This window comes from Manihot esculenta, chromosome 11 (assembly GCF_001659605.2).
Source record: "Manihot esculenta cultivar AM560-2 chromosome 11, M.esculenta_v8, whole genome shotgun sequence".
Lineage (NCBI taxonomy): Eukaryota > Viridiplantae > Streptophyta > Magnoliopsida > Malpighiales > Euphorbiaceae > Manihot > Manihot esculenta.
The window spans coordinates 29,540,543-29,552,958 of record NC_035171.2 but is presented as its reverse complement, the minus strand read 5'-3'; the positions used below and the strand labels follow the sequence as shown (position 1 = coordinate 29,552,958).

At 31.4% G+C, this 12,416-nt stretch overlaps 1 protein-coding gene across 1 annotated transcript; it reads right to left on the bottom strand.

The window, feature by feature from the left end:
- Positions 1-7,838: 7,838 nt before the first annotated feature.
- LOC110627193 (fasciclin-like arabinogalactan protein 4) lies at positions 7,839-9,536 on the bottom strand. Its single transcript, XM_021773464.2, has one exon. The coding sequence runs from the start codon at positions 9,377-9,379 to the stop codon at positions 8,069-8,071; it is 1,311 nt and encodes a 436-aa protein (XP_021629156.1). The 5' UTR covers positions 9,380-9,536; the 3' UTR covers positions 7,839-8,068.
- Between the last annotated feature and the right edge of the window lie 2,880 nt (positions 9,537-12,416).

Genomic DNA, 12,416 nt, shown 5'->3' with positions numbered 1-12,416 from the left:
ACTAAAAATTATATTTTCACATTAGCAGATGCCTTTTAATTGAATAATTTTAAATTTAGAATTATTTAATTAATTAATTTAAAAGATATAAAGTCTTGATAATAATTTTTTTTTAATTTTTCAAACTTAGTTTTGAAAAAGTCATTTTGGAAAACAAATTTAAATGAATAGATATTTAACTTTTTAAAATAAAATTTTTGAATCAAAAACAATTTTTAATTGTCAATATAAAAATAAATAAATTAAATTAAATTATTGTAAAATCTACATGTGAGGTTGAAGATTTTGGTTGGAACATAATTCATTCTTAATAGAATTTTTGGTGCTATCAGCGAACACCTTTATTTTAAAAAAAAAGAAAAATTAGACAAATAGTTAATTTTGACTATTAAAATAAAAGTGTGATAGTAACGGAGAAAGGGTTTGGATTTGCACTGTACTATTAAAATGAGTTTTTATTCCATTAAGCAGTGAGCTGAGCTAACTTTGTGTAGGCTTAGTTTCTTTATTTCATTTGTAGCTAAAATTTTTATCCGCTGTGCTTTTAATAAAATTTTACAATTGTATAATAAAAAAATATATATATGGTCATATAAATCTTTAGATTTTGTTGAATTGATTTTTCAATTCTATTTTTTTATAAAGAGACAGGATATTAGAGTTCTAAATTTAGAATCTTTAAATTATTAAAATATATTAAATAAATATTTTAAATTTAAAAAGTAAATCAAATAGATTTTGACTCATTAAATCTTAAAATATTAAAAGTTTTTTTTTTTTTTCAATTCAAACTTAGACAAAGTCATGTACAAAAAATTTATGTTTTTCACAATTTCTTCATACCTATATTGCATTCTAGATTATACTGATAAGAAGTTTTTTTGACTAAATAGTTCAAAAAAAAAACCTAATTTGGGAGAAGAATATATTTCTAATTTATTATTAAATTCTAAATATACTATCAATTTTGGAATTGTGCTCTCATTTCTTATTAATTTCTCTTTAATTTAATATGAAATCAATTGTCTCAATCATGAAATCATCTTGATATAAAAATTTTGAATTCATCTTATATAATTTTGGAATTCTCTTCAATTCCATATACTACCAATTTTGAAAATTTTTGAGAGATAGAGTCGGTATCAAAGAAAAAAAAAATTCAAAAGTTAAAGAATTTTCACTATAAATACTTATAATATAAAAAATTAAATGGTAGACTTCAATAAAATTCTGACCTTTAAAATTTAAATCAAATATTTATTTTTTATAAATTAAATTATTTTCTCTATCTTATAATTTTTATTTATTTTTTTTATTATCTCAAAATTATTATTCACTTTTTATTTTTAAATTATAATAATTCTATTTATTGTTTTACTATAATGGCAATTAAAATGGAATGACATTAGATGTGAGAGTGGAGTTGGTAAATAAGCATTATTAATTAATGTAAATTAAAAAGAAAAATATATTTGTGTATTTATTACTTAATGGAAATAAATGCATTTGGTCAACCTAATCCATAATCAAATTTTATAACTTTAATTAAACATGCTTAATTACTAATTAGTCTAACATTTGCTGACAAGTGGCAATATAAAACAAACACCATTGTGGCATGTAGAAGGCAAATGGTTTATGGGTACATGATTGCTTTGAACACTAGCAAAAGCTAGGGTGGACAAGGCAATCCTATATCTTGTAGGGAATTAAATTAATTGGAATAAATAGCCTAAAAGAAAATAATAAGGATTTAAGAGATTAATCAAATATTAATAAAATATCAAATTCCATTTTGATAATGATATCCCTAATTGAGAATTCCAAGGTATCATCATTAAATATCACAAGTGGAAAAACCTTCCAAAGCCACCATCTCCACAATCCATTTGCTTGACCCACTCACCCTTCCAATCCCTCTCTTTTGTCTTCTCTAACAGCTCCTCATACCCAATAATGCACATTAGTTTATTCTTATACTTCATTCACAAAATCAAAAAAATAAAAAAAATCCAAATTTCCCACATTATAATTTTAAAAATGGCAATTGAAATTAATCATTTAAATTAAAGATAAAATTAGATATTTTTAACTTTTATATAATTTAAGAACAATTTTAACATTTTTACTATTAGAAAACACATTGAAGTTAAAGCAATTCACTTTTTATTCTAAAGCTACATGCACTTACTTGATTAGTGTTTTGGGGGTTAAAGATTTACATCATCTATTAATCACTTTTTAGCCAAACTTAATCACTTTCTTCCCCTTATGTCTAGTTTTTAATGACCGTTGGACTACTGGCATCCAGACCCGTCAAGCTCTTGCAGTGAGTCGAACCTAAAATCCATCAAAATCCACTACGCAAGCTGGCTTATTAACATGCAATCCGATCCACGGTTTAAGCAGGTTGGATTGACTAGGACCCAGACACATCAAGAAAGAATTCAGCTCTTCTCACGTGATAGAGAGTAGGAAAGCAGATCTAGTTATGCCACAACTCTATCAACACGAGTGTTGGAAGAAAATTAAATGGCTGCATGCCGATGGTAGACAGACAGATACACTCGTATGTACTGCTCTATATGATAGTGACATATGATACTATAATAAGATGGCAGATATGCGTTATTAAAGAGTAAAGAAAAAAAGAATAAAAGAGGGGGCGTAACCCATTCAAACTAAATTTACTCACTCATACCAAAATCCTATCTCTTTTTGAATTGCATATCATCTTATATTATTTATTAGACACTTTCTTTGCCCTTAATAAAATGCAAAATATTACTACTATTACTAAATGGAACTCATCATAAACTTCCACGATATACATCTAAAATTATTTTCTTTTTCATTTCAAGTTACATTAGTCATAGTTATCATTAAAATTACGATGATGAGATAATTTTAAAAGTAGATATTATTTTGAAATAAGCATATTATATATTTTATAAAATTTTTAAACACACTTTTCTATTGAGCTAACTTTTAAAATAAAATAGATCTAACTCAACATTGAGTATTAGAGTTTTTGACTGATTAAATTTTTTATAAATTATTGAATTTTATATCGATTTAACTTAAGTAGTATATAGTATTAGAGTTTCTACCGATATTTAATAAATATTATTTTATTTTAAATGATTTAAGTCGGTATAAAAATCTTGAATAACATATTAAAAGTAACGAGCGAGTGTATATCACTAGAAGTGTATAGAAGTCAAACATGCAATATAGGTTGGAGAAAATGATGGAAATAAACAAAAGGAAGGTTGGGGCTGCTCCAACCGACCAAGAGAAGATTTCAGATTTCACAATCTTGGACTCTTACTTTCAATAACATCCATGCATTACTGATCAACCATTTAATCAACATAAATTAATTAATTAATTAATTTATTTATTATTCATGAATCATGATTTGGCATTGACCCACCAAGTTGAAGAATTAAAACAGTCTTGCTTTGGATCATTAAATCCCGACTTTGATCCCATTTCATTTTTTAATTAATATTTAAATAATATCATCATAGTAATTAATATTACTAAATTTTTTTAAAAAAAAAAAAAGAATTACATTTTATTTAACCTTGGTAAAAGTATTAAACTTTAGGGTTTGGGTACGTGGACCATTGGCTGCGGTGACAGCATACAACTTTGTTGACTTATTAAAGGTGTCCACTTTGTTTAGAAGCTTAGCTTTGTCGCCTATCAATTTTTTTTATCCAATTATTCCACCTCACCCATGGAATTTCTCAATTTTTTCAACTCTTCCTAGTCCTCAAATGCACCCCTATATAGCAGCCTTGCAATATTCTACTTCTACAATTATTCAAAGGGTAAAAGGGTAAATTTACTTCAACGATAATTTGGTAAACTCCATCCTGTTCAATATATTTTGTCTTATTTAAATTTATTTAATTTTTAATAATAATTCAAGATAAATTTTGATATAACCTTACAATCACAATAATTGTATCAAAATTAAATTAGAGGGGTCCCCTTTTTAACTCTACCAATCCTTAATTTCTAATTAATATATATATATATATATATATATATATATATATATATATATATAATAAAATAGAATATTTAATTAACATATGAAATTATTTTACCGTTTAAATTAATAAATTTTTAAAATAAAAAAATATAATAAATTATTTAAAATTTAGAATAGTTATATAAAAATATATATTTCGATTTCTGTATATATTGATTTATATATTGTAAGAAAATAGAGTTGGTTATCAAATTCTTAGAAATTCATCTAGTACTGACTAATGGATAAGAGGCTCCACAATTATAGGTGTAATAAAAATCTACGAGATTATATTCGATAACAGTAATTTTTCGTAAAAGTCTCGTTCTGTTCAAGAGAGGATGAGTTTTAATAAAAAATTTAGTGTATACGATATACGGGTCTTCCTTTTTATAGATGAGACCGTGTATTAACTTACTAGACCATTGTCACATAGTCTAATTTTATGGTGATAATTCATGATTTATTTTGAGTAATTATTATATGACATCATATATATAAAAATATCTTTACCAAAAGTTAAATTAATAAATTAGCTATAGAATAAAATTTAGGATATCAAATCATATAATTTTAAAAAATATTATATTCATTTATATCTATAATTTCATTATATATTCTTAATATATACATATTAATTTGAGTATTAGAGTAACTGTTGTGAATATACACCACCGTCATTTTATTTTTTAGTTTTTTATAAACTCTAAACAATTATAATAAATTTACAGAATGATGGATTTAATTTCAACAATATCAAAATAGTCACTATCAGGACAAAATTAAGTTTAAAACCTATTAAATTAGACTCTAGACTTATTCTAGCTTTTGACTTTTACACATAAATTCTGGTTACACAACTAAATAAAATTAATTTTGCATAAGTAAATTCAAAACAACAAACAGAATGTTGAATTTATTGACAAATGAAGGATAGAAAACTTAATTTGCAAGTAAAATAATAATGTGTTAGTGGGATTTTTTTTAAAAAATAAAATAAAATAAAGAGAAGATATTTTTATAAAAGAGAATGTCACCCACTATACAAACACAATCCCAATGGTTTAACTAAGAGGAATCTAAATTTAGCCACCATGGTCATTTTCATCACCACCACCACCATTATAATGCCCACTAACCCACTATTCTATTATTTTCCCATCCACATCTTGTTCCTAATATTTCTTCATTTATATAAATAAAAAAAAAATCAATTTTTTTTAATTTAAAAAAATTATCCAATTTTTTTTATTAGGTTAGACAGTTTTGAAGATTTGATCTGTTTCTTTGATTATGCAAAATAAGATTCTTCCAAGGGATGTAAAAATGTCAAACCCTATTCAATGCAATGAATTCTTATCAATGAAATAAATTTTGACCAAACCTATGTCTGAAATGATTTATAACTTATTTCGATTTGCATACATTTTGAATAAATTTATAAAATTAAGTGTTAATTTCATAATTTAATTAAAATTTTATATGGTTTGATTGACTTAATTAACTAAAATTTTAACCCAAAAAATTAAATTAACAAAAATTGAAAAACTCTGGCATCTGGAAGATATAAATTCAACAATCTCATTTCATCTAATAACATTTTAGTAATATATTGATTAATAGGCCTAGAAAAGGGGAGGTGTGGGGCATTAATTAAATTTGAAGAGTATTTAATTAATCCACTTTATTTTAATATTCAAAATTGAGACTTTTTGAGTTGAATTTCGATTAAAATCAACTATAAAAAAATAATTTTTGGAGTGATAATTAGGTTGGTCTATTGCCACAAAGTAAAACCAAAATTTTGTTTGCCATGCTGCCTAAATTTGAAAATGTCCAACTTCACCATCCAATCTTTAATACATGAGACTTATGGCTTTTGAATTTTTATTTTCAAGTGAAATAAAATTATGGTTAATTTTGTAAAATTTTATTTATTTTTTATAAAATAAATTATGTGATTAAGAAAAATTATAATCTAATTGTTCATGTTTAGGAATATCTCTTGAGCCCAAATGTGGTTGTGGGCTGGAATATGGTTATGTGCCCAGAATGACACAATGCTAGTACAAAGTGAACCTCACTTGTTTTGACAATTGGAAGCCCTTGTGCTGTAGCCAATGGATCAAAACTGCTTCTGTTTTTTGGCCTAATGACAAAACAATTTCCTCACATCTCTATTTTTTTTTTTTCACTCTCATTTTTCTCCAACCTAACAATATTTCTCCAAAGATTAAGCTTCAATCCCTCTTATTTAACTATATAACTTCTTCTATTATTAGACTTATTTATTAATGTGGATTGTTTGTAGTGGTGAACTAAAAAGCTAGCCAAAACAGAGGAAGAGCGAGCGAACGATTGGTCGTGTCCTTTTGCTGATGGGGCTCTGTCGCCTTTGGGTGATAGATCCCAATTTGTGAGTGATTTTGGTGTCTGGTTTCTCCGATGTTTTGTAATTTCTTTATGTGGGTTCTTGATCTCACTCATCAGAAAGTTTATTAATGCTGACACTAGCAACTCGGGTTGCATTGTTATATCCAACGATAAAGACTTTCATAGACTTTATATAGCCGTGGGCTCTACCGCGTCCCTTCCTCTATGCATGCTTCTCTGGATGCCATGGATTTGGATTTTAAGCTTTCTTTTCATGCGATAATTGGCTGTCGAATTTGGATTTTAAGCTTCCTTTTCATACGATAAGTTCCTCCGTCCCTTCCCCACCAAGAGCAGCTAAACAGTGAGCTGCACACTTGCGAAACATGAGACCAATACCAATTGAACATACTGAAACTACAGAGCAGAACATCCATCAAATTTGCATATTTTACTTGTGTTAACAAATTAGTCTTTTCATTAAAATTAGAACAAATTTTCCATAATCACTTCAAAATTCACTAATTTATTTATCGTTGGACTGAACAGCAATTCCATTACGCTTTAAAAAGTTGTCTGTAAATTAGAATTGATGAGAAAGAACTTACGGGTGTGCAGAAGGATGTTGATGATCGCATAATCAGGCTTTTTACTTAACTTTATTGGCTTTTGGGGTTTGATCATAGATCCATCAAAAGCCAGACTAGCATCCAACAACACACAATTGACAGAAAGGGCATCTTAGAACTGCTCCTGTAGATTCCCCTCATCCAATGGCATTGGTTACTCTAGATCTGCCCGTACACAGTTCACCTTTAATTATGGGCCCTAAATTCCTATTTTATTATTCTCTCATCCATCATCTTCCCCCTTATTTATCTCCTATTAAAATAATATTATTACCATTCTACCTCTAAGTTATCATACATTCAATAATTATGGATGAAACCCAAAAATCCAAATTCATTTTTATGGACGAAACCCAAAAATCCAATCATAAATTCAGTAATTTGGGTAATAGTTAAGTTAGTTTGGTAACAAAGTAGATTTGTGCAATGTAGTGGAAAAGCTACAAGCCAACATTTTCTTTTTCCTAGCAGGCTGCTCCAGGGGAGTCACAGGCAGGGCCAAAAGCCAAAATCTCAGCATCAGAATTGAGAAATAAGGATTTTGTGGTTCTGAAAAAACTACAGAGAATTCAGGATTTTCCAGGAAAAAGAATCACTTTTTCACAACACAACAAGAAGCCAAACTGGGTGTCATGAATTTCATGGGAATCTAAATTTTTAAATCCCTAATTTCCAATTCCATGCTTCAACTCTAGGTTTCAACTTTTGCTTCATTACAATCAGAAACCCATAAAGGGAAGAGATCAACAGAGAGCAAAGAAACAGAGACAATTTCCTCCCTCAATCCATAATGCTAGAAAAATAAAGTGCTTTTTTTATATATAAATTATTGAAACATTGACATAATTAAATTAACAATTAGACATCTCTCTCTAGAGTTCCAAAAATAAAAAAAGGAAAATTAAAAAAAAAAAACGAAAAGAAAATTGGCTGCTTTTTCAGCCAAGTTCAATCGCCGTGTACAAATAGGAAAAAGAAAATCATTAATTATCAGCAAAAAAATAAATAAAAAATAAAAAGCTCATACCGCTAAATACAATCCTGTACAAAACACAGCAAAAATCAGGCTCTGTAATCCATCAATGGCAGCTTCAGCTCTGCCTCCAGAGTTTACTTCTTCTCTAAAACCTGGCGGTGATGACAGATGAGAAGGCTGCCCATTGGATCCGGGAGAACTCTCTGGTGATAGAGAAATATCCGGTGGCTGAGCGGTGCCCATCACGGTATTTCCCGGCTTACTCGTCATCATCGGATTCTTCCCAAAAATCTCCTTCGGCAACAACACTTTCGACACCCCAAATATCGCAACTGGGTTCTGATCGAAAACCGTTTGCGTCACCGATGCCTGTACTATCCCTGTATCGATTGCCACCGATCCATTAACCCTCGAGATATTCAGAGTGTATCTACCGGCACCGGTGGCTTCCGTGGCCAATGTTGGCTGGACTGGGTTCACAATCGACTCAAGCGAACCTAGCGGGTAATAAGAATGCAAGACATGAAACTTCAAGACAACAGCTTTTCTCTCAGCTGGCAGTGACTGTAAGCTGACGGTTGCCGGCAGATCTGCAAAAGCGGAGTCAGTTGGGACAAAGAGAGTAATTCCGGCGCCTCTTTCATCAGCTTCAAATTCATCCACCACTCCAGAAGCCAATAGCATCGATGCCGCCACAAAAAAATTATGCCCATCTATAAGAGCTTTCGTTATATTCAGGCCTAATGGCGGCCGAGTCTCCGATGCCATGAGATTGAACCCATCAGGGACTAAAAGTGAATTCACAGAAAGGATAGAGATGTTATACGGGAGCGTTTTAACCAGAGACAAAACGGTTGCGTTTGAACCAGAGTAAGGGGATGGAGAGTTAATAGTGACGGTGTTGGTGATGGGATTCCGGGTAATGTTAACGGTGCCGGAATTAGAGGAGGCGCGTCCAGTGGTTTGAAAGAGAGTGGTAACAAGGAGACCAGAGGTAGGGATCTGATGGAGGTCAGACCAGGAGAAGTACTGTAAAAGGACATGATAGCGAAGGAGGTCGGCAAGGGAAAAAGGAGAGAGATGGCGCGTGAAGTCGACGGTGGCGGAGAGATATGAATTGGGTACAGCTAAAAGAGTAAGAGAAGAGCGGTGAGTGAGATCATCAGCTAAGAAAGAAGAAGAAGAAAGAAGAGCAGTGAAGGAGGAGTAGTCAGGGTAGGAAGAGAGGAGGGTGGTGATGTTGATGGCAAGAATGGGAGTGGTGGAGGAGGAGAAGGACAGTAGTAGTAAATAAGTGAATGTGATAGGGGTAAAATGGGAATTAAAAATGGAGAATTTTTTCATCGGTGCCACCATTTTTATTTCCTCTTTCTTTTCTCTGCAAGCAGTGGTGGCTCTAGCAGAGAGAGAGAGAGAGAGAGAGAGAGAGAGAGAGAGAGAGAGTGAATGGTGAGAGCTAGCAGAGAGTGATGAGTGTGAAAGAAGGAGCTGTTGAATATTTGTTTTTGATGATAAATGATGCTAATGATGTGGATGCAATGACAGTAATCAATTTTTGTTTTTATTTTTTTTTTAATTTATATATAATATTTATGAATATTCCTTCTCCACTCGCCTCCCAGGGATGGGTGGGAAACACTTGCTTTTTTATTTTTATTTTTGTTTTATGGGTAAATTAAAAATTGGGTATTTTTATATATAATATAAAAATATCTTCGCACAATTGGCTGTATATTCTTAAAAGGGTAAGCGAGAAGAGATGAGTAGAGAAGATGAAGAGAGATGCTGCTTCCAACTGAAGCCTGCAAGGCTTTGCTAGTTACCAAACTCCAGAGCAACAAAACCAAAATGAGAGCACTTCTTAGTGTTTTTTTTTTTTTAATTTTTTTACACCAAAAATTAAAAATTAAAAGAATAAAATATGAGATCTTTTAAATTTATTCAGATGCCTTTTTAATTTTGTTGCTAGATTTTACCAACATGAATTAAATTAAAATAAATCCTTTTAAAAAGAAAAATAGTTGAATAGGATAGGATAGAAAGAAAATTTTCAATACTCAGCAAGAGCCAACAAGTGAACAACCAAAATGTGGAGGTTGAGCATTAGAAGTGCACAAGTTGAAATGGCAGTGGGAGCCCATCATGTGTTAAAAATGAGAAATTTGGGAATGAATGGATGAATTTATGCATATAATAAAGTTACCACAACTTTTTATTAAGCTTTCCACTTGAGAAAAACGTTTGCATAATCCACCTCTATTATTATTATCAGTATTATTATTTCTTCATCATGATATCACAAGTCAATGCATCATCTTGATGAACATTACCGCTCGTTTAACGCTTAGCTAATTTTATTGCATAGGCAACTTATTATTGAGGTGGACAAATTCACCTCACTTTTTAACAATTTTTTTTTCTATCCCTTTTCTAAAAAACATATATATATATTTTTTAAATATCGCCACTTTCATAAAAAGTCAACATATCAACCTTTCTTTCTTATATTTATTAATCCACCAATGAACTTCATCACATAAGTTCTATTTTTTTGAAAAAAAAAATATTGAATTCAAATATTTATATTAATTTAATTATTAGTATTAATATACCATTTTAAAATAAATATTTTTTATGCAATTAATGTATTGCATTGAAAGATATACAATAAAAAAATAAAAAAAAATAAAATTAAAATATATCTCAATTTTATAAGAGGAAAATTCAATTCAAAAAAAATTTAACCTATAAATCACAACTCACCTAAATCAAGATCTAAATCAAAAAACATCTGAAATATTTAGAAAAAATCACTACTGTCACTACCGCCCATTAGCACTGCAAAAAATAACTATGTTTAAGAAAACAGTCCATCTAGTCGAGGACGATGATCCATCAAATACCAACGATAAAAAAATATATATATTGCATTAAAAGGTTAAGTGAGATACAATATAAAAAAATAAAATAAAAAAAAAATAAAATATATCTCAGTTTTATAAAGGAGAATCCAATAAAAAAAACTCAACCTAAAAATCACAATCCACCCAAATCAAGTCCTAAATCAAGAGAAGCATCTGAAACTGTAATACCCGGCTAGACTCCGGTATCGGAATCCCTACCGTCCGGTGGGATCTCGAACGTCGGAAATCTCTAGAAGGGTAAGAACATGTTTTATAAAATGTTTTCTAAAATGTTTTCATGTATTTTAATGTTTTAAGTATGGAAGAAAATGAGTTTTTGCATGAAAATAGCTTTGGAGGAAAACCCAGGTTCGGCCGCCGAAAGGCAAGTTCGGCCGCCGAACATGCATGCGTTTTGGAGGCACGTTAGGCCCCCGAAAGCATGAGTGAGGGAAGTCAAGGTTCGGCCGCCGAAAGTCAAGTTCGGCCGCCGAACATTGCATGGATGCGGAGGCACATTCGGCCCCCGAACGTGGCCTGGCCAGCCACCTATAAAAGGGTCCCTTAGCCGAAAATGGGCGAGCTTTTTCTCCCCATTTCGGCCAAGGTGAGCATTCCGCCATCTTTCCCCAATCTTGAGTTTTTCCTTCCTTTTTCCATGATCTTTACAAGTTTATAACTTTGGTTTTGAAGATCTTTGAGCTTAGAACGAGTTTTGGAGCTTGGAGACCAAAAGTTGGAACTTCTCCCATCTCCAAGTTTAGATCTCCTCAACCCTCGATCTTCAAGAGGTAAGGGCCGATCTTAAACTCCTCATATGTTTTAAAGAAGTTTTAAGAAGTTTTATGGGGTAGAAATGCATGTTTAAGTTAGTTGAGCTATGTTAGGTTTTATGTGATTTTTGAACAATGTAGCTTGTTATGAGTATGTTTGAATTGTTGTAGTTGGGGTATATGCTTGTTTGAGGCCCCTAGGAGCTTGTATGCATGTTTTGGTTGAGTGGTATGCATGATTTATGGGTTTGGAGGCGAAAATGCACAAAGGAGCCAAGTTTCTGCCCTTTTGACAGAAACCAGGTTCGGCAGTCGAAGGCACTTTCGGCCGCCGAACATGGCTGGGGAGGCAGGCCTTTCGGCTGCCGAAGTTGCCCCCGAAAAGAGACTTTCGTCTCTGTCTGGGACTTTCGGCCGCCGAAGGTGCCGCCGAACCTACCTGAGTTTCGTCTCTGTCCAGGACTTTCGGCCGCCGAAGGTGCCGCCGAAAGTGCACTGTTCAGCCACTTCATGCATATTTCTATGTGATGTTTTCATGATGTTTTAGGGGGTTTTTGGGGAGTTTATTAGAGTTATGTTTATATATGTTCGGTCCCTCATTTGAGTCCACCTGTGTAGGTTCGGACCCGAGAAATCAGGGACCCCAACAGTGAGATAGCTGCTTCAGAGTCTGTAGAGCTTCAGCCAGAGGTGAGTGGAATGAACCTTAAGTTTTTA

Coding starts and splice junctions, on each gene's coding strand:
- LOC110627193 (XM_021773464.2), bottom strand. CDS start 9,379: ATGGTGGCACCGATGAAAAAATTCTCCATTTTTAATTCCCATTTTACC.